The sequence below is a fragment of the Pezoporus occidentalis genome, unplaced genomic scaffold (genome assembly GCF_034315485.1).
Source record: "Pezoporus occidentalis ecotype Australia unplaced genomic scaffold, CSIRO_AGI_Poc_V1 ctg362, whole genome shotgun sequence".
NCBI classification, from domain to species: domain Eukaryota; kingdom Metazoa; phylum Chordata; class Aves; order Psittaciformes; family Psittacidae; genus Pezoporus; species Pezoporus occidentalis.
In genome coordinates this window covers 81811-98191 of record NW_026915614.1, presented here as the reverse complement: position 1 = coordinate 98191, position 16381 = coordinate 81811, and the positions used below count along the sequence as shown (strand labels likewise).

The window sequence follows — 16381 nt, the reverse complement described above, 5'->3', positions numbered from 1 at the left end:
TACTTCCAGTTGACTCCTCGTGGTTTTCCTGCAGTCAGCGCAGGGCTGGAAGCACAAAGGCACCAGGTCCCCCGCTCCAGGAGCATCTGACCCCCTCCAGGGCAGGTCCCCACCACTGCAGGGGTCTGGGGTGTCTCAGGACCTCCCTAGCACAGCCCCTTGAGCTGTGCTTCACTCGGTAAATAAAGCCAAGACAGAGCCAAGGGCTGTTGGGAAGGAGACATTTACTGGCCCAAGAGGTGCCCGCTGCGGTGTCCCTCCCCTTCAGCAGGAGCCCCACAGCATCACCCGCTTGCGCCGTGGCTTTTCTTCCCGCAGGAATCCCACGTCGACGCCTCCCCACGGAGCCACATCCCTATGGATCACGGCCGCGGGTCTTCCTTGCCCTTGTGGTAGTCGGGGGGGGTGTACTTCCCTTCCCTGATCATCTTGTCCCGCTGCTCCAGGATGGTTTTCAGCCTCGCAGCCTGGCCGAGGACACACACGGGGGGGGGGTGGGGGGAAGCACTGAAGGGTCCCCAAAGCTGTGTGCATGCAGAGCTCCCCCCCGCCCTGGGGCTCAGCCCCTGCAACACTTCCAGGCTGTTGCAACACGGTTTAATACTGATAATGACCGGGTTTCAGCCCGCAGGGGAACGGCAGCTTCCCCACCGCTGCTGAGCACTGGAGGGGCGGGGGGGGGGGAGAGCGCAGCAAGGGGCCCGCAAAGCCCACAGCCCCCCCGCGGAAGGGGGCTCGGCCCCGGCGGCACTCACCAGCTTGGTCCGGTGCATGCACTCCATGAAGTCCTCGTACTCGGGCTGGCACTCGCGGCGGGCGCGGGTCTGGCCCAGGCCGTGCCCGCACTCCACCCACTCCCGCTCGAAGGCGTGACAGGCGCCGGCGTTGCCGTGGGGCTGCGGCATGCTCTGCCGGAGCAGCCACCGGTCCACATCGATGCCGAGCTGCTGCTGCAGGTCCCAGAACGGCATGGCTCCAAGACGGGAACACCTCCGGAGCACGACCGGGCCGCCGCCGCCGCCGTCCTTCACGGGCCTTTCACGACGCTGCCCGCCGTTAAGCGCCACCGCAACCGCGACACCCGCCCCGCGCTTTACGGCTGGGAGGCTCCGGCGGAGCCAGGGAGAGGAGATGAACAAGAGGCAAGAGCAGCCTGCCCTGGTAGAGCGCCCCTGGCGGCGCGGAGGACAGACCGCCCGCCGCGCCCCGGCGCCCCCTGCCGGCCGCTGCGGCTGGCTCAGAGGCTGTCCCAGTGCTCCCGGTGCTCCCAGTGCTCCCGATGCTCCCGGTCCTCCCGGTGCTCCCAGTGCTCCCGGTGCTCCCGGTGCCCCCGATGCTCCCGGTGCTCCCAGTGCTTCCGATGCTCCCAGTGCTCCCAGTGCTCCCTATGCTCCCAGTGCTCCCGGTGCTCCCTATGCTCCCAGTGCTCCCGGTGCTCCCAGTGCTCCCAGTAATCCCAGTGCTCCCGATGCTCCCGATGCTCCCAGTGCTCCAAGTGCTCCCGGTGCTCTGAATGCTCCCAGTGCTCCCAGTGCTTCCAGTGCTCCCAGTGCTCCCGGTGCTCCCAATGCTCCCCATGCTCCCAGTGCTCCCGGTGCTCCCAGTGCCCTCAATGCTCCCAGTGCTCCCAGTGCTCCCGATGCTCCCGATGCTTCCAGTGCTCCCAGTGCTCCCAGTGCTCCCAATGCTCCCAATGCTCCCAGTGCTCCCAATAGTCCCAGTGCTCCCAGTGCTCCCGATGCTTCCAGTGCTCCCAAGTGCTCCCAATAGTCCCAGTGCTCCCAATGCTCCCAGTGCTCCCAGTGCTCTCAGTGCTCCCAGTAGTCCCAGTGCTCCCAGTGCGCCCCATCCCCACACTTCAGGCCCCCTCAGTGCCCCCAGTGCTCCCAGTCCCTGGGCTCTCTCCATGTCCCTGTTCTCCGGCAGTTTGGGTTCTCTGCAGGACCCCCCCTCCCAGGGCAGAGCCCTCCATCAGGGCTGCCAAGAGCTCGGAGACGAGGATGGGAGCCCCAAGTCCCCCCCATAGCACCCCCCGCCTGGCACTCACCCTCCCTATCCCCATACGCCAGCAGTGTCCAAGGTTTGGGGGCACAGCCCCACCTTCCCTACGAGAGCAGCACCCAGCTGCCTATTGCAGCCTGATTCCCGGCCACCCGCGCTTGGGAAACGCCTCCTCGGAAGCTCTGGACAACCGGTAATTCCCTAACTCCCAGAGCCCAAACCTGCTCGGCCCCATTGCTGTCCCGGCGGCACACACAGCACACGGGCAGGAGAAACAGGCTTTATGGCACAGGCTTCAAAGACCTCACCACGGGGCGATGCCGGCGGCGGGCAGGATGCGTCCCGTGCTCCCGGGGCTCAGATGATCCCGGCTGGAGCAAAGACCGGGGTGACACAGAGGGACTCTGCCATCTCCCAGCCGCAGGACAGCGGGGTGCAGATGCTCTCGTGGTCGTCTCCGGGTTGTGGTGGCTTCCCAAGGAAGAGCTGGACGGTTTTCCTGCGGGAGAGAGCAGCCCCTCTGGAATGCTGCAGGATAGGGCTGGGAAAGGGGGAGCTCAGGGGCTCCCTTGTCCCCCTGAAGCCAGAGGTGGCTTCCCCAGCAACAAACTGCTTCAAGCCTGTCAAGGCTTAAAAACCAGAGGAGTTTTGCATCTGAAACCAGCTTTTCCCAGCTTCTGGTGCTCAGATTGGACCCCTTCCCTTGGGCAAAGAGCCCAGGTGGAAATCAAGGCGGTGTTTCCCATGGGATTCACCCCATCCCCAGCACCCTGCTCATGCAGGAGATGCAGGGTGATGTCCCTCTTACCAGGCCATGCGGGACATGGCGTAGGTGATGTGGGGCTGGGGCCTCCCCGGGGGGGCCGTGCTGATGCTGTAGGCACCCATGTCCTCAAAAACGAGCCAGTCCCCGACCTGCAGCTGGGGCAGGGCCAGGCCATCGGCCAGGCGGTCGTCTGCATGGCCAAGGGGGCCGTGGAGGCTGCTGCTGTGCGAGGGGTGGTCAGGGCAGGGTCTCTGCAGGGAAACGATGGGGTATCCATTGGGAATGAGGCCATCGCGGAGCCACAGGGACCTGGTTCATCACCACCCACCCCGGGAGCCCAGGGACAGGCTGCAGCTCTGCTGGTTCATCAGGGCAGCATCAGCCCCGGGGCTCCTGCTCCCCTCTGCTATGGAGCCCGGGGGCACAGAGGAGGGCTGGGCTCGATGCCACCCACCGCGAGGGACCTCACCTTGGGCAGCTGAGGTGTGGGGCAGGGGCTGTCAAACAGGAGGCAGCTGAAGGCGCCGTAGATGCCGTCGCTGAGGTGATAGACGAGGCTCTTCTTGTTGGCAGGGTCCTCCGGAGAGGAGCAGGGAGAGGGCTCAGGGGGGCTCGGGCACTCGGCAGGGCTGGTCCCATCCCAGCCACTGTCAGAGCCGGGATGCTCCATGGGGGGCTCCTCCCTGGCAGTGATGGTGGCAGCCAGGGTGAAGGCAGAGGTGACGTAGAATCGCCCTGGCTGGGCCATGATCTCCACTCCGCGGCCATCCGGGAAGTACGAGTCCAGGGCAGAGTTTATCACAGCAGCCATCTGGAGGGGAGGGAGGCGATGGGTGATGGGAGCAAACCGGAACAGGGCAGGTTCAGGCTGGAGATGAGGAAGCTCTTCCCTGTGAGGGTGCTGAGGCGCTGGCACAGGGTGCCCAGAGAAGCTGTGGCTGCCCCATCCCTGGCAGTGTTCAAGGCCAGGTTGGACACAGGGGCTTGGAGCAAGCTGCTCTAGTGGAAGGGGTCCCTGCCCGGGGAGCTGGATGAGCTTTAAGGTCCCTTCCAACCCAGACCATTCCATGACTCCATGATAAAATGTTCCCCCTGGGTTAGCTCAGCCCCTCTGCAGGAGCCAGACCCAGGCACCCTCCACTCTCTGCCTGCTGACCCAGGCACGGGAGCCACGCACCTCTTTGAACCGGGCCCTGGTGTCCTCGGTGCCAGGGAATCCGCCTCCGATGTCCAGGAGGTGCATCTGGAAGCCCAGCTCCGTGCCCATGTCAAAGGCCAGTTGTGCTGCAGCCACAGCCTGAGCGAAGGCCTGAGGCTCCAGGCCATGGCTCCCGAGGTGGAAGCTGAGGAACAGCCCCTGTGTCAGCAGGGGTTGTGTCCCCAGAGAGCCGGGAGGGGACACAGCGCTGGGACCGTCGCTCACCGGGTCCCACACACCATCCCAATGCCGAGTGTCCGACCAGCCCCTCAGAGCCCCCCAGATCCTCTCTGAGGTGCAAACCTGCCCCAAACTGGTCCCACAAGGGTCAACCTCCCCAGGTCCCTGCCTTCACCTCTCTCCCCACCAGAGCCGCTGATGGCTCCATGGACCTCCCTGCGGTCCCTATGGATAAAGGACCACGCGCTGTACCTGATGCCAACCACCTCCACAGCCTGCTCCTTCGCCATCTCCAGCAGGTGCCTGCAGGACTTGAGCGTGGTCCCAAATGCCATACTCGGATGGGCAGAAGGGCTGGAATCAGCAGCGATACCCAACAACATCCTGCAGAGCAAAGCCACCCGGTGCTGAGGGGTTTCACGCCCTCTATCACCCCACAGCCACCCCATAGCTCCTACACCAGCTCCCCCCGTGCAGTGATGCTGCCGGACACCCACCGAGCCCGAGGATGGCTCCGGGCCACCTTGCTCAGCTCCACCTCGTTGTCAAAGGCCATGAGCTGCACCCCGTGGCTCGCTGCATACTTGATGTGGGCAACCTGCTTGCAGGGGCTGCTGTAGAAGATCTTGTCAGGGGGGACTCCGATGCTCTGAACCCGTGCGATCTCTGCCTGCAGGGACACAACACACACGTTGGCACCTCGCTGAGCCCTGGGCCAGCATCACAGCCTGGGCTTTGCCAGGGAACAGCCACAGGAGCTCAAAGGGATCACGCCAGACCTTGTCCTGGTAAGGGCAGGTTGCAGCAAGATGTCTACGAGTGGAATGAGAAGAGGAGGAGAGGAAACGAGGGGGTTTAGCAGGTATGGGGTTGGTGCGTGTGTCCCCTGTGAGCTGCAGCGAGGGTGACAGTGGCAGCGTTGCTCTGACCTGTCACAACCCTGCACTTTCTCCTCCTGGTACCATTTAACTGTGTACAAGTGGCTCAACTCTGGTTCCTCCCTGGAATCTGGCTATTGCAGGAGGGCGCAGGGAGCTTGAAAGCCACCAGGAGTTGGATGGTTGTGGCAGCAGCCCCCCAGGGACCTGCCTTGCCACCAGCCAAGGCACCAGTTCCAGAGGCAGGAATGAGGGTCAGAGGGAAGAAGCCTGAGCCACCAGAGAGGCCATGGATTTCTGAGCTGTGTTGGGAGGAGAAACCTGCATCCTGCTGCTTTCTCATCACAGAATCAACCAGGTTGGAAAAGACCTTTACAACCAAGCCCAGCTGTTAAATGCCCAAAGGATGCTTCCCCCAGGCTGTTCTCCCACAGCCCTACCTTGTTGGTACAGGCAAAGCCTGTCCCCAGCTCCGCCAGCAGCCGAATCACTCCTTCGCTGCTGTTGCATTTAACGGGGAAGAATGGCTTCACCCGGGGTAGGGCCTTCAGGAACTGCAGGTGTTTCTTCACGATGTCCCCCAGGTCTGCCACGAAGAAGGCTTGCTGGGCACCCTGGGGGAAAGCTGCAGTGAGCAGCACTGCCCCCCCCGTGCCAACCTCTGCCAAGGGAGCAGCGAGCATCGGCCCTCACCGCCTGGCACGGCTCCACGAGGAGGTTCTCCAGCAGGTCTCTGGTGGTGAAGCCCTCCTCCACCATCATGAAGTTGGACTCATTCAAGTACCCGTTCATGGCTGAGGTGCAGTAACGTGAGTTTGAGGCCTTCTCGAGTAGGGTTTAGCTTCTAAATATGCAACGCAGTGGGAAAACAAGGAAAGGGATGCAAGAAGCAAGGTCCAGAAGCTTCACCAGTGTACACCCTGAGCTCCAGACCTTGCAGCTCAGGCACCAACCCAAAGTAAGTTTAGCACCAAAGCCAAGTTCACTGCAAAGCAGATGGCCTATAGATGCCAGGACATGTCCCATCACGCTCTGGCATGTAGCTGGATCTGCTGTACATTGCATGGGGTGAAGGACCCTTGTGGTTTTCCTGTCTCATGGACCCAGGCACACAGCCCCATGGAAAGAGGCACCCTGAGAGAGCACAGCACAGGCCACTCGCTGAGGATGGTCTGGATCCCTGCTGTGGTTCCAGTTTCATTTCCCTCCCATGACACAGGGTGTGGAGCAAGGGGACAAGTTAAGCTGCAGGGTGTTTCCTGACTCGTACACTGAGCTTTAAGCTCACACGCTTGGCTCCCCTGGATCCAGCCCATCCCATAATGCAGGGAGCTGATGACCCAGTGCAAGCTCACATGGAACATTCCCACTCCAGGTCCAGCTCCAGGGCTTTTACAGATCTCCCTGACCTGCAGTGAGTGGGAGACAGAGGTTTCACATCTCAGAGCTGCATCTCCTCCCCTGCAGAGACCTTACAACACTCTGGAGCAGCACTAGGGAAGGCCCACGCTGACCCGGAGCAGCCGGATGGTGCCATACATTGAGCAAGCACTGCCAGTGAATTCCAGAGATGTGGAACAGGGTAAAAAAATGGGGTTTGAGGCTCTTAAAGCTTCGTATGTGGGAAAGGAAAGTGATTCCTCCAGCCTTGCCCTTCACTGCCCATCACCAACCAGCCCTTCACCCCCCCCCCGGCTGGCACAGAAATGATGTCATTTAAGTGGGTCATTCCTGCCAGCCCATGCCACAGACAGACATTCCCTCCTTACCAGGGTCTGATGCCTCCTTCCCAAGGTCTTATCCCTCCCTCCCAAGGTCTGATGCCTCCTTCCCAGTGCCTAGGCACAATGCCAGGGGGGGTCCCCAAGGAACGCCGAGCTCCCGCTGCACCCCGAGGCGTTGCTGTTGCTGGGGGTCCGAGGTCTCTGGGCAGAAGCAGGGCGAGGGGTTGGTGACGAGCACTGAGCCATCATTCCCAACGTTCAGCAAGCACAGGCATCCCTCCTCAGCCCCCTCCCGGCTGTGCTTCCCGGCAGCCCCACGCAGCCCCGCGTCGTCCTGCCGCAGTTACCTTAGAAAGCATTTAAACAGGCTTTGCCCATAGGTCGCGCAGGAGAATGGAGTGGCCCCAGCCGTGCCTCTTGTCCTGCCCCAACTCCCCGCCTGCCCCGGGCCCCCAGACCCTGTGTTTGGCGGGCCCTGGACCCGTTATATCCCAGCACCCCCCCCCTTGCTCTGCCTTCCAACCATAGCCATGGCAACCAAACCCAGCCACCCCATTGGCTGAGCTGCCTCGGAGCATCCTTCATCCCTTCTGAGGAATGCTCCACCCCTCGCCCACCTTATCCAGGGATGGGGCTGCCCCCAGCAGACACCCCGATCCCCACCGAGCCCCCCACCCCGCGCCGGCAGCTCACCCCCAGCCCTCCTGCAGCCAGTCATTGTGTGCACAGGGACCATGGAGGGGAAGAGAGCCCAAAATACCTCTGAGATACAGCTGCCAGGGGAAGGAGGCTTCCTGCAGATTAAACCCTGTCTGGCTGGGACACCGGCGAGGTGGGGGGTGAGTCAGGAAGCTCACAGGGACTGATTCTGCCCTGCTGGGGCTGCTGCCAGCTTCGGTGGGTTCCCCAGCAGTGGATCCAGCTCTGCCATCCACGCACATGCCCCGTTCGGTCCCTCAGTCCTGTCTTTGGCCGCATTTGCGCACTTGGGAGCGGTTTCACTGCTCCATCCCGCAAACACTGCAGGCTGAGCAGGGCATTTCCTTCTTGCTTCATTTACAGCTCCCTCTCTGGTGTCACTGAGGAGACAACGCTCTCTCTCAGCTGCCCCTGCAGAGGAGGTGAAAGGGAACGACTCATCCTGGATACTCAACGCTGTGGTCTTGGCTTTGCCATGAGCTCTCCTGGCAACCAGGGCCAAGGGAGCTCTTGTCTCCTGTGAGATCCTGGCTCTGACCGCAGCCAGAGCCGCGCAGGACGCGGGGGGAGCGGTGCAGAGAGCAGGGCACCGTGCGGCGGAGCACCGCAGTGTGCCGTGACACCGGGCCGGCAGCGCGCCGAGCCCACGGCCAGCGAAACCACGCCCACTTCCAGTGAAACCCCGCCCATTGGCAACGAGACCACGCCCACTTCCAATAAAACCACGCCCACCGCCTGTGCAAGCCCTCCCCTTCTCCGCTAAGCCACGCCCATACGCTCCGAAGCCCGCCCACGAGTCACGTGGCTCCCGGCGTCCCCGCCCATTGGCGGCGGGGCGGGGCTGGCGCGCAGTCGGCGGCGGCCATGGCTCCCAGCGCGCAGCCGGGCGATGGCAGCGGGCAGGCCTCGGGTCCGGGGCTCCGCCGGGGCATCCGCGCGGTGCTGCTGGGCCCGCCCGGTGCGGGCAAGGGCACGCAGGTGAGAGGGCACCGGGGGGCGGTGTTAACGGGGCGGCGGCGGGAGCGGCCCGCTCGGCTCTGGGGTGACGCCGGTGTCCGGCTTCGCGTCCGTCGCCGAGGCAGCGGGGCGGGCGGCCTGACCCGACCCCACCCGACCCGGGGGCTCCGTGCCTCTTCCCGCTGCGGGCTCAGCCGTGCGCCTGTACCCGTGCTCTTTGTCCCGGTCCACTCTCTACGGGCGGCCACGGGGACCCGGTATCCGGGCCCCGAAACCGGCGCTGCCGGCGGGCCCTGCCACGTGGTTGCCGGCCGCAGAGCGGGAGCAAGGCCGCGCTGGGGCTCCATCCCCTGGCTGGGCCTCAGCCCCTCGGAGCCCTCCCGCTGAGCACCCCCCGGTGTGTCTGTGTCCTCCCGCAGGCCCCGAAGCTGGCAGAGACCTACTGCGTGTGCCACCTAGCAACCGGCGACATGCTGCGGGCCATGGTGGCCTCGGGCTCCGACCTGGGCAAGCGCCTCAAGGAGACGATGGACGCCGGGAAGCTGGTGGGTACCGGGGGTGTGGTGGGAGGGGAGGCGGGTGGCAGCGCTGGAATGGGAGCAGCCCAAATCCACCTGGTAATTAGAAGCCTCGGTGACAAAAGGGGAGGGAGGCAGATTGCAGGGCGGGGGTTTCCCTTCTCATTATCCCGCAGGAGTAAACACCCTCTCTAAACGCCCTTCCTCTTCACAGTTGCTCCTTGCTTACCAGCAGCCTGTGTCCCTCTTTGTGCTCGGGTTGGGTGCAAGGGGTTCTCTGGCTCCTCAGCACTAAAGTGAAGCTTTTTCCTTGGAGCTGCAGGCTGTTACAGTCAGGCTTTGTAGCTCTGGTTTCGCTTCACGTCATTCCTGGGCTCCTCTGGGCTGGATGACTTCGTTCAGAGGGTCCCAGCTCTGCAAGAAGGCCATTTGCCTGTAATGCAAAAATAGATGCAGGGGTGTTGCTGAGATACAGTGGGCACTGGGTAATGCTGTGCAAGAGATGCTTTGGATTCCCAGGGGACAGAGCTGGAGCCTCTGACACACTGCTTTTCTGAGGGTCTTGGCAAAATGACTGAAATATGTCATTAGGGACAGCAAGTTGCAGTGATGTGCCCCAAAACAAAGGGGTATGGGGCAGATCCTGGGCATTGCTGCTGCCTCATGGACTTACAGCCCCTCACAGAGACTTTGCAGGCCACGGGTTGGGAGGACAGCGTGGCCTAGCTCCAGCTTTCACTCCAGGCTTGCATTGCAACACCGAGCCTGCAATAGCCCAGCTGGTTATGAAAGATAGGGCTGTTATCTGGCACTGCTGGTGCTATCTGCCACGTGTGTGTGGGGCAGCTCCACAGGGCTGCTGTGCAGGTACAGCCCAGCACCATGCTCTGGCTCTGTGATAACTTGGCCTCAGGGATGGGGGCTTTGGGCTCGATTAGGAAGCAGAACCCCTTTCTCTGAAGGCAGTAATCAGGAACGCACAGAAGGGGCTTGGTGCTTTCCCCAAACTCCTCCCACGCCAGCGCTTCCCATCGCAGGGTGCTTGTTTGTGTGTTGGCACAGCCTGGTCCTTGATCCTGCTGGGTCCCAGCTGTGGGTGTTGGAGAAAACAGCTCTGCTGAGGAGAGCTCCTGTATAAACAGCTATTGTTGGGGCTGCCGTGCCTGTTAGTGCCTCCCAAAGGGTGCTAATCTCAGTGGTATGTGGGGAAAAACCAGGCAGCCAGGGCAGAGCTTGTCAGCCATTGAAGGCATTCACCTTCACACCAGGTTTATGAGTCAATGAGCAACTGCTTCACCCTTCCTGGCTTCCACAGGGCCCTGTGGGTGAAGGTACGCAGCAGCAGGAAGTAGAGGTTATGTCATGACCTCCCTCATCTCCAGAGTTTGCCTTCAGGCTGCTGGTGTTCCTTGAAACCCAGCAACCTTTGGAACAGAGATGTGGTAGCACTGGTCCAAGTCCCTGGTGTGGAATGTGGCAGTAGCCGCCTGGTGGTGGGTGACACCCATGGCAGGGAGTGCTTCAGGTCTGAACACACAGCTTCCACCCTGTTAACTCCTGTCTTCTGGCACCGGGGATGCTTGTTCAAACAGCCCAGTGTGAGTAGAGGGGCTGTGTGTAAAATCGGGGTGTCCTAGAATCACTTGGGGTGGAGAAAGACCTTTAAGATCCCTCCTGTGCCTCCTCCCCAGGTGAGTGATGACATGGTGGTGGAGCTGATCGAGAACAACCTGGACTCTCCTCCCTGCAAGAACGGCTTCCTCCTGGACGGCTTCCCGCGCACGGTGAAGCAGGCGGAAATGGTACGTGTGAGCTGCTGCTCCAGCATCTCCTCCCTCCCTGGACACCAGCTCCTCTGCCGCTGTCCTGCTGAGGTGGGTACTTTCTCTTGCAGCTGGATGAGCTCCTGGACAAGAGGAGAGAGAAGCTGGACTCAGTCATCGAGTTCAGCATTCCCGACTCCTTGCTGATCCGGAGAATCACCGGCCGGTAAATCCTTTTCTCCCACTCGGGATGTGGGGTTTCCTGCTCTGAGTGTGGTGACCCAGGTCAGCCTTTAGGCTGTGCTCTTGCTCTTCTGAAGCTGTTGCTGCTCCTTTATGCAGGAGAAGGCTCCGGAGACACCTTAAAACAGTCTTCCAGTATCTAAAGGGGGCTTACAGGAAAGCTGGAGAGGGGCTTTGGACAAGAGCCTGTAGGGACAGGCCAAGGGGAATGTCTTTAACCTGCCAGAAGGGAGACTGAGATGAGCTCTTAGGCAGAAGCTCTTCCCTGGGAGGGTGCTGAGGCGCTGGCACAGGGTGCCCAGAGAAGCTGTGGCTGCCCCATCCCTGGCAGTGTTCAAGGCCAGGTTGGACACAGGGGCTTGGAGCAAGCTGCTCTAGTGGAAGGTGTCCCTGCCTGTGGCAGGGGTTGGAGCTGGATGAGCTTTAAGGCCAAACCCCTCTGGGATTCTGTGATTCTATATTTCAGCACTGCTGAACATCCTATCTGGGGTCAGTTGTGGTCCATGATGGCCCCTGTTTGCCCGGTGTCACCCTCCCATCTCCAGAAGCTGGCTCTCTTCCCCAGGAAAGCATAAAGTAAAAGCTCCATCTCTTAGCACAGCTGCTTTTTTCAGGTTCCTGAAGAGGCCCTTGGTACAGAAATAACCAGAAGAGCTTTTTTTCTGAGCACAGAGAGGCTGATGGGGCTGCTCTTGCAGATGTTCAGATGCTGCTGAGTCTGAGGTTCAGGAGAGCTTGTCCTTTGCTGACTCTTGCTTTCTGTCTCAGGCTGATTCACCCAGCAAGCGGCCGCTCTTATCACGAGGAGTTCAGACCCCCGAAAGAGCACATGAAGGACGATGTATGTGAGCTCCCCAGGCTGCAGCTTCCCTTGCTTTGGGTTTAGCTGCTGCTTTGCAGCATCCCTGAACAAAACCTCATTGCTTTCCTTCTCTCCTGCCTCCTGTCCTGGCTTTCTGGGGAGCGTGGGGATCTGCCTGGGCAGCCTGAGGCGACGGCATGGGATGAGTGAAGGGCATGGCTGTTCCATGGAGCCATGCAGGACTCTGTCCATAGCTGAAGCTGCAGTGGGTTGTGACTGGTTTCCCTCCTGGGGAGCAACTGTAGCCTGCTCTTAAAGCCTCTTTTGGCTGCTTTTAGCAAGCAGAGTGGTGTGTGGGGGAATGGCCATGATGCTGAACCCTCCTGTCTTCAGCGACTGCTCTGGGACTGCTTTGGCTGCACTGGGCTCGCCCTGCTCTCCCCTGCAGACCCGGGCATCGCTCCTGCAGCTCAGGGCTGTGTTTGGAGGAGGGGAGCATGGGTTGTGAGAGCTGCAGAGCGAAGGGGGCAGCGTGCCAGGCTGCAGCCAGCTGGAGACTGTCCCCTTGCTTCTCCCAGGTCACTGGAGAGCCCCTCATCCGCCGTTCGGATGATAATGAAACAGCCCTGAGGACGCGCCTGAAGGCCTATCACACCCAGACCTCCCCCCTGGTGTCCTACTACAGCAAGCGTGGGATCCACACGGCCGTGGATGCCTCCCAGTCTCCTGACGTGGTGTTTGCCAGCATCCTGGCAGCCTTCTCGAAAGCAACATGTAAAGACCTGGTTATGTTCATTTAGGGCTCTGTCCCAGGGCGGAGCTCTCTCGCTTTTCTCTCTGTCTCTCCATCTCTGTCTCTGGGGCCAGGGAGGGTGAGGAGCTGAGCAGAGTAGAAGAGGAGGGGACGCGGCCCAAGGCAGGGCTGTGCTGATTCCCTATTAAAGGAGCTGTTAACGGTCTCTGTATCTCGGGAGCTGTGTGCCTGCGGATGCCGGAGCTTTGGCCTCTAGAGGTCGCGGCGAGCCCGAGCACCCGCTGCCGGGAGCGGGGTTTGCATCCCCGGGCTCTAAAGGCGCTTATTTCACTCTAGAAGGAGCTGAACTTGCAGCTCCTCCTGGCTGCTCCCCAGCAGGAGGGTGGGGAGCAGGCCTGGGCGCTGGGTAGGTGATGCTCTGTAGGCAGTGACACACAGGGTTACTTTAGGAACCATTGAAGGGCTTTCTGTGTGTGTGTCATCTGGGGAGGGACAGTTTGAGTGCTGCTGCTCAGGGCTGGCTGAGAGCTTGTCTTGGTTCTGGGGGTGTTATTCTCTGTGGGGCAGGTTTACCTGAGAGCTCAGCCCATCTTCCTCCCATTCTGATGGGGTTTTAGGGCAGAAGAGGGAGGTTTCAGCCTCTCCTCATTTGTGGGCCCTAATCTAGCAAATATTAGTGAGGTGCTTTCTGCTTTAACAACTGGAAGTCTCTGGTCAGAGCCTAACAGTCACTGTGGTGATCTGAGGACAAGAAAAAGACATGGGCTTTATCTCTTCACTCTTGCCTTGGCTTTGGCCAAGGAGATGAAGATGTGTTGAGCTGCTCCTGATCCCACAGCCTAAATAAAGCCTTATTGCCAAACAACTGCTTTCTCAGGGCCCAAGACAGCATTATTAACCACTGGCTTCATAAGTCCTTGAGCCAGCAACCTTCATTGTGAGCTGATGGAAAAGTCTTTGTTCCTTGGGCACATCCTGCTGCTCTGTTAGGGTACTGTGTGCGGTGTCTTAGTGCCATTATACTGCTCTGTGGTGACCCTGCAGGGCTGCTGGTGGCCTTTGCCCATGTGGCACTCCAGCCTGGCCTGGAGGACCCTGCTGTCAGTGCAGACTGGCCCAGATGAGACTTTGGCCTTTAGCCTTCCATGTGTTACAGAGTGATTTGGTGGTGGAGTCCCCTCCTGTTTGGGGGAGTTGAGCTGTCTCCCTCCCACACTGAGCTCTGGGGACTGTGTGTCCGCTCTGGATGCTTCATCCTCTGGAATCCTTTGCTCTTGGGAGCTGCTCTTTTTGTCTGAGAATCACTGTGTCTTCAGGCATCCTTTTCATGGAAACCCACCTCTTCCAGTAAATGGAATATCATGGGGAACTGAAAGCACGTGGCTGCAGGGAGACAGGGGTTGGAAGTGAATGGTGCTGGTTTCCTCAGCAGCTCTCAGGGTCCACTGGGATCCTCTAGATGGGGGGAGAGAGAAAGGGCAGCCCTGGTGTGTGGCATAGGACTGGGGGGCTCCAGGGGAGCGTGTGTTAGAGCTGCCCCAGTGTCTCTGTGACTATAAAGAAGGTCTGAGTGGAAGCAGCTTTCAGCTGAAAGCATCTTGAGAGAGTCAGAGCTGCAGCTCCCTGCATGCTGCTGTAACCCAGGGAAGGCTTCCCAAGCAGTTGACATTCCTGGATCTGGCCATGGTTTTCCTCCACAGCAAGAACAATGTGTTCTACGCTCTTCTTTCCCCCCTTTGTGCTCTTTGCATCCAGCTCACAGCCTTTTCCTGCCTTAAACCATGATTACTTGGGGGTTTTCTTTATTTTTTTCCCTAAATCTATGTTTTTGTTCCCATTTATTCCAGCTGAGTGACTCCACGAAGCAGATGAGACACCACCACACGCTGCACACTGCTCCAACACCCATTGCAGCAGGGAAGGGGGGGTACGACATGGGAGGGGAGGGAAGGAGGTGGTAGACAAGGGGCTTGGGGGCTGATTTGGTTGGCTTTTGGTTGGATTCCTTATTCAGCACAATCTTTGTGAAGAGATGGGCTTCTCCTTCAAATCACTGGGGAGGGAAAACCATGGCACAGGGTGAAACATCCCCAGCAGGGACCAGGTCCCTGGCCTGTGAGGAGGGGAGGGGTAGATGCTGTCCCAGGCTTCTCTCCTGGGTACCTTGAGGCCACTGCTATGATTTTTTCTTCCTATCAGCGAGGACCAAACTGAACAAATGACTCATGGAAAGGCCAAGGGAAAAAAAAAAGATGCCAGGTCTTTTCCTGGAAGTTCTGTTCTTGTTCTGCTGCATTCCTGAGCCCTGGCACAGGGACTGCTCTGGGCTGAGCAGAGGGGCTGTGGCTCTGTGCCTGCCTTGGCAATGGGGTGGCTTCACTGTGACCAAGCTGGAATTCTCACAATGCTGGAGAAATGCAAAAGAGCCTTTTTTTCCTGGGGTGATTGCAGAGCTAACACTGAATGGGGCTGGTTTTGCATTTCTTTTGAGCTCAAATGGTGCCTTTGTCTAACCTCTGAATCAAGAATAAAAACCCCTTTACATTTTTGTACCTGTTGCTGTGTCCTCTTTGCCCTCCAGGCTATGGGAGAGGAGCTGGATGCCACTGTAGGCAACTAACACTGGGCCTGATCCTTTCTTGAGGATGTTCTGGGCAGTTGGAACTGTGGCTTGGAATTCTTCTTCCTCTTCCCTGCTGGATGTGTTCTAATGCTTTATCACCATAGCAATGGTGTCTTCTGGTTCGCTCTCTCCTGTTTCTTCAGGCATGGCACTGAAAGCACTGTGTATCCTGACCCTTTCTGGCCAAAGCTTCTTTCAGGGATGGAATTCCAAGCCTTTTCTACTTTCCCTTCACGCTGCCAGTGCATGCAGGAGCTGATGTCATTTCCTTCTCTCCTCCTGCAGCAACTGGAACCCTCATGCTTTATCTTCTGCTTCTGCTCGGTTGCTTTCTGCCTTTTGTAGCTTCTTGTGTCTCTTTGTTCCCCTCCACTGGTGCTTCTTGAAGTACCAAGGGTAAAATCTGCTCTAACACAGGGAACAAGAGCAGTTCCTGGCCTCCCTTTACCCTGTTTCTGTGCTCTGATGTGTTTAGCACCTCTCTGTACCTCCACTTAGCATTCCCTCCCTGTTGAAGGCAAGTTTGTGGTGTCCTTCCCTTATTTCTTTTGCTGATGGATGTTAAGCCGGGCTCTTTGTCATGGTTTGGGATTGTGTCCTCTACTGCTTGCCTGCTGCTGTTTAAAAACCTGTTCTGCCTGCTCCTCCTGGCTTTCCAGTACGTGGGATGGAAGAATCCTGGCTCCTCTGAGCTGGGCTGCTTCTGTTTGATGCTTACCTAAGTGTGGAGCATGGGATGAGCTGTGGGGAGGCTGTTTACCTCCAGCCTCCATCCTCTGTAGGTGGCTCTGCTCTGTGACCCGTCTCTCTCAAGCTGCCCTTGACTCTTCCCTCCACGCATGCTGCTCTGCAGGCGCTGCAGCTCCCTTCTGTTCCCCCATTCCGTTCCAGCAAGCTGCTTATCAGGCACTCTTTTGAAAACTCTGCTCGTGTTTCATCCTCCCAATTATTCAGCAGCTATAAAAGGGGAAAATTCCTATTTATAGCCCAAGGACCAGCATCAAATAGGACACTGAATTCTTCCCGATAGAGGAAGTGACCTGTTCTCTAATGCAGAGAGATTTCTGCTGAAAAGCAGCAGCTTCTTGGATGGGGGAGGGCTGAGAAGCTCTGGGCCATTGCTTCCCATTAAAAATATGCTGCAGTCCTAAAAATACAGTATCTGCCCTTCTCCCCTCCTGCTGGAGCCATCTGTGACAAGGGGAGTGCAGGAAAACCTTTGTGGGGAGTAAGAATGAGCCCACCGCCTCCTGAGGGTCTGGTTTGAAGGTGGGC

General features: G+C 59.3%; 3 protein-coding genes across 6 annotated transcripts; 1 reads left to right on the top strand and 2 right to left on the bottom strand.

Annotated features, from left to right (window-relative positions):
- Nucleotides 1-207: 207 nt before the first annotated feature.
- NDUFS5 (NADH:ubiquinone oxidoreductase subunit S5) lies at nucleotides 208-978 on the bottom strand. The gene is made up of 2 exons (XM_062631007.1): nucleotides 756-978; nucleotides 208-467 (listed from the first exon to the last, which is right to left on the bottom strand). Exons 1-2 carry the CDS (start codon nucleotides 969-971, stop codon nucleotides 363-365), a joined length of 321 nt encoding a protein of 106 aa, XP_062486991.1. The 5' UTR covers nucleotides 972-978; the 3' UTR covers nucleotides 208-362.
- Nucleotides 979-2265: 1287 nt separating this feature from the next.
- On the bottom strand, nucleotides 2266-7236 carry AZIN2 (antizyme inhibitor 2). Of its 3 annotated transcripts, XM_062630950.1 has the most exons (10): nucleotides 7095-7236; nucleotides 6793-6948; nucleotides 5717-5867; nucleotides 5464-5637; nucleotides 4643-4815; nucleotides 4398-4529; nucleotides 3945-4110; nucleotides 3237-3578; nucleotides 2810-3018; nucleotides 2266-2500 (listed from the first exon to the last, which is right to left on the bottom strand). In XM_062630950.1, the coding sequence occupies exons 3-10, from the start codon at nucleotides 5813-5815 to the stop codon at nucleotides 2359-2361; spliced, it is 1437 nt and encodes a 478-aa protein (XP_062486934.1). In that variant the 5' UTR covers nucleotides 5816-5867; nucleotides 6793-6948; nucleotides 7095-7236; the 3' UTR covers nucleotides 2266-2358. The 3 variants fall into 3 exon arrangements, with proteins under 3 accessions (XP_062486934.1, XP_062486936.1, XP_062486935.1); XM_062630952.1 differs by lacking the exon at nucleotides 2810-3018; XM_062630951.1 differs by lacking the exon at nucleotides 6793-6948.
- A 1027-nt stretch (nucleotides 7237-8263) lies between these two features.
- On the top strand, nucleotides 8264-15031 carry AK2 (adenylate kinase 2). Of its 2 annotated transcripts, XM_062630976.1 has the most exons (7): nucleotides 8264-8424; nucleotides 8823-9020; nucleotides 10613-10723; nucleotides 10816-10910; nucleotides 11696-11768; nucleotides 12308-12503; nucleotides 14331-15031. In XM_062630976.1, exons 1-7 carry the CDS (start codon nucleotides 8311-8313, stop codon nucleotides 14336-14338), a joined length of 795 nt encoding a protein of 264 aa, XP_062486960.1. In that variant the 5' UTR covers nucleotides 8264-8310; the 3' UTR covers nucleotides 14339-15031. The 2 variants fall into 2 exon arrangements, with proteins under 2 accessions (XP_062486960.1, XP_062486961.1); XM_062630977.1 differs by lacking the exon at nucleotides 14331-15031 and having other exon boundaries at nucleotides 8823-8948; nucleotides 12308-13348.
- Nucleotides 15032-16381: the final 1350 nt, after the last annotated feature.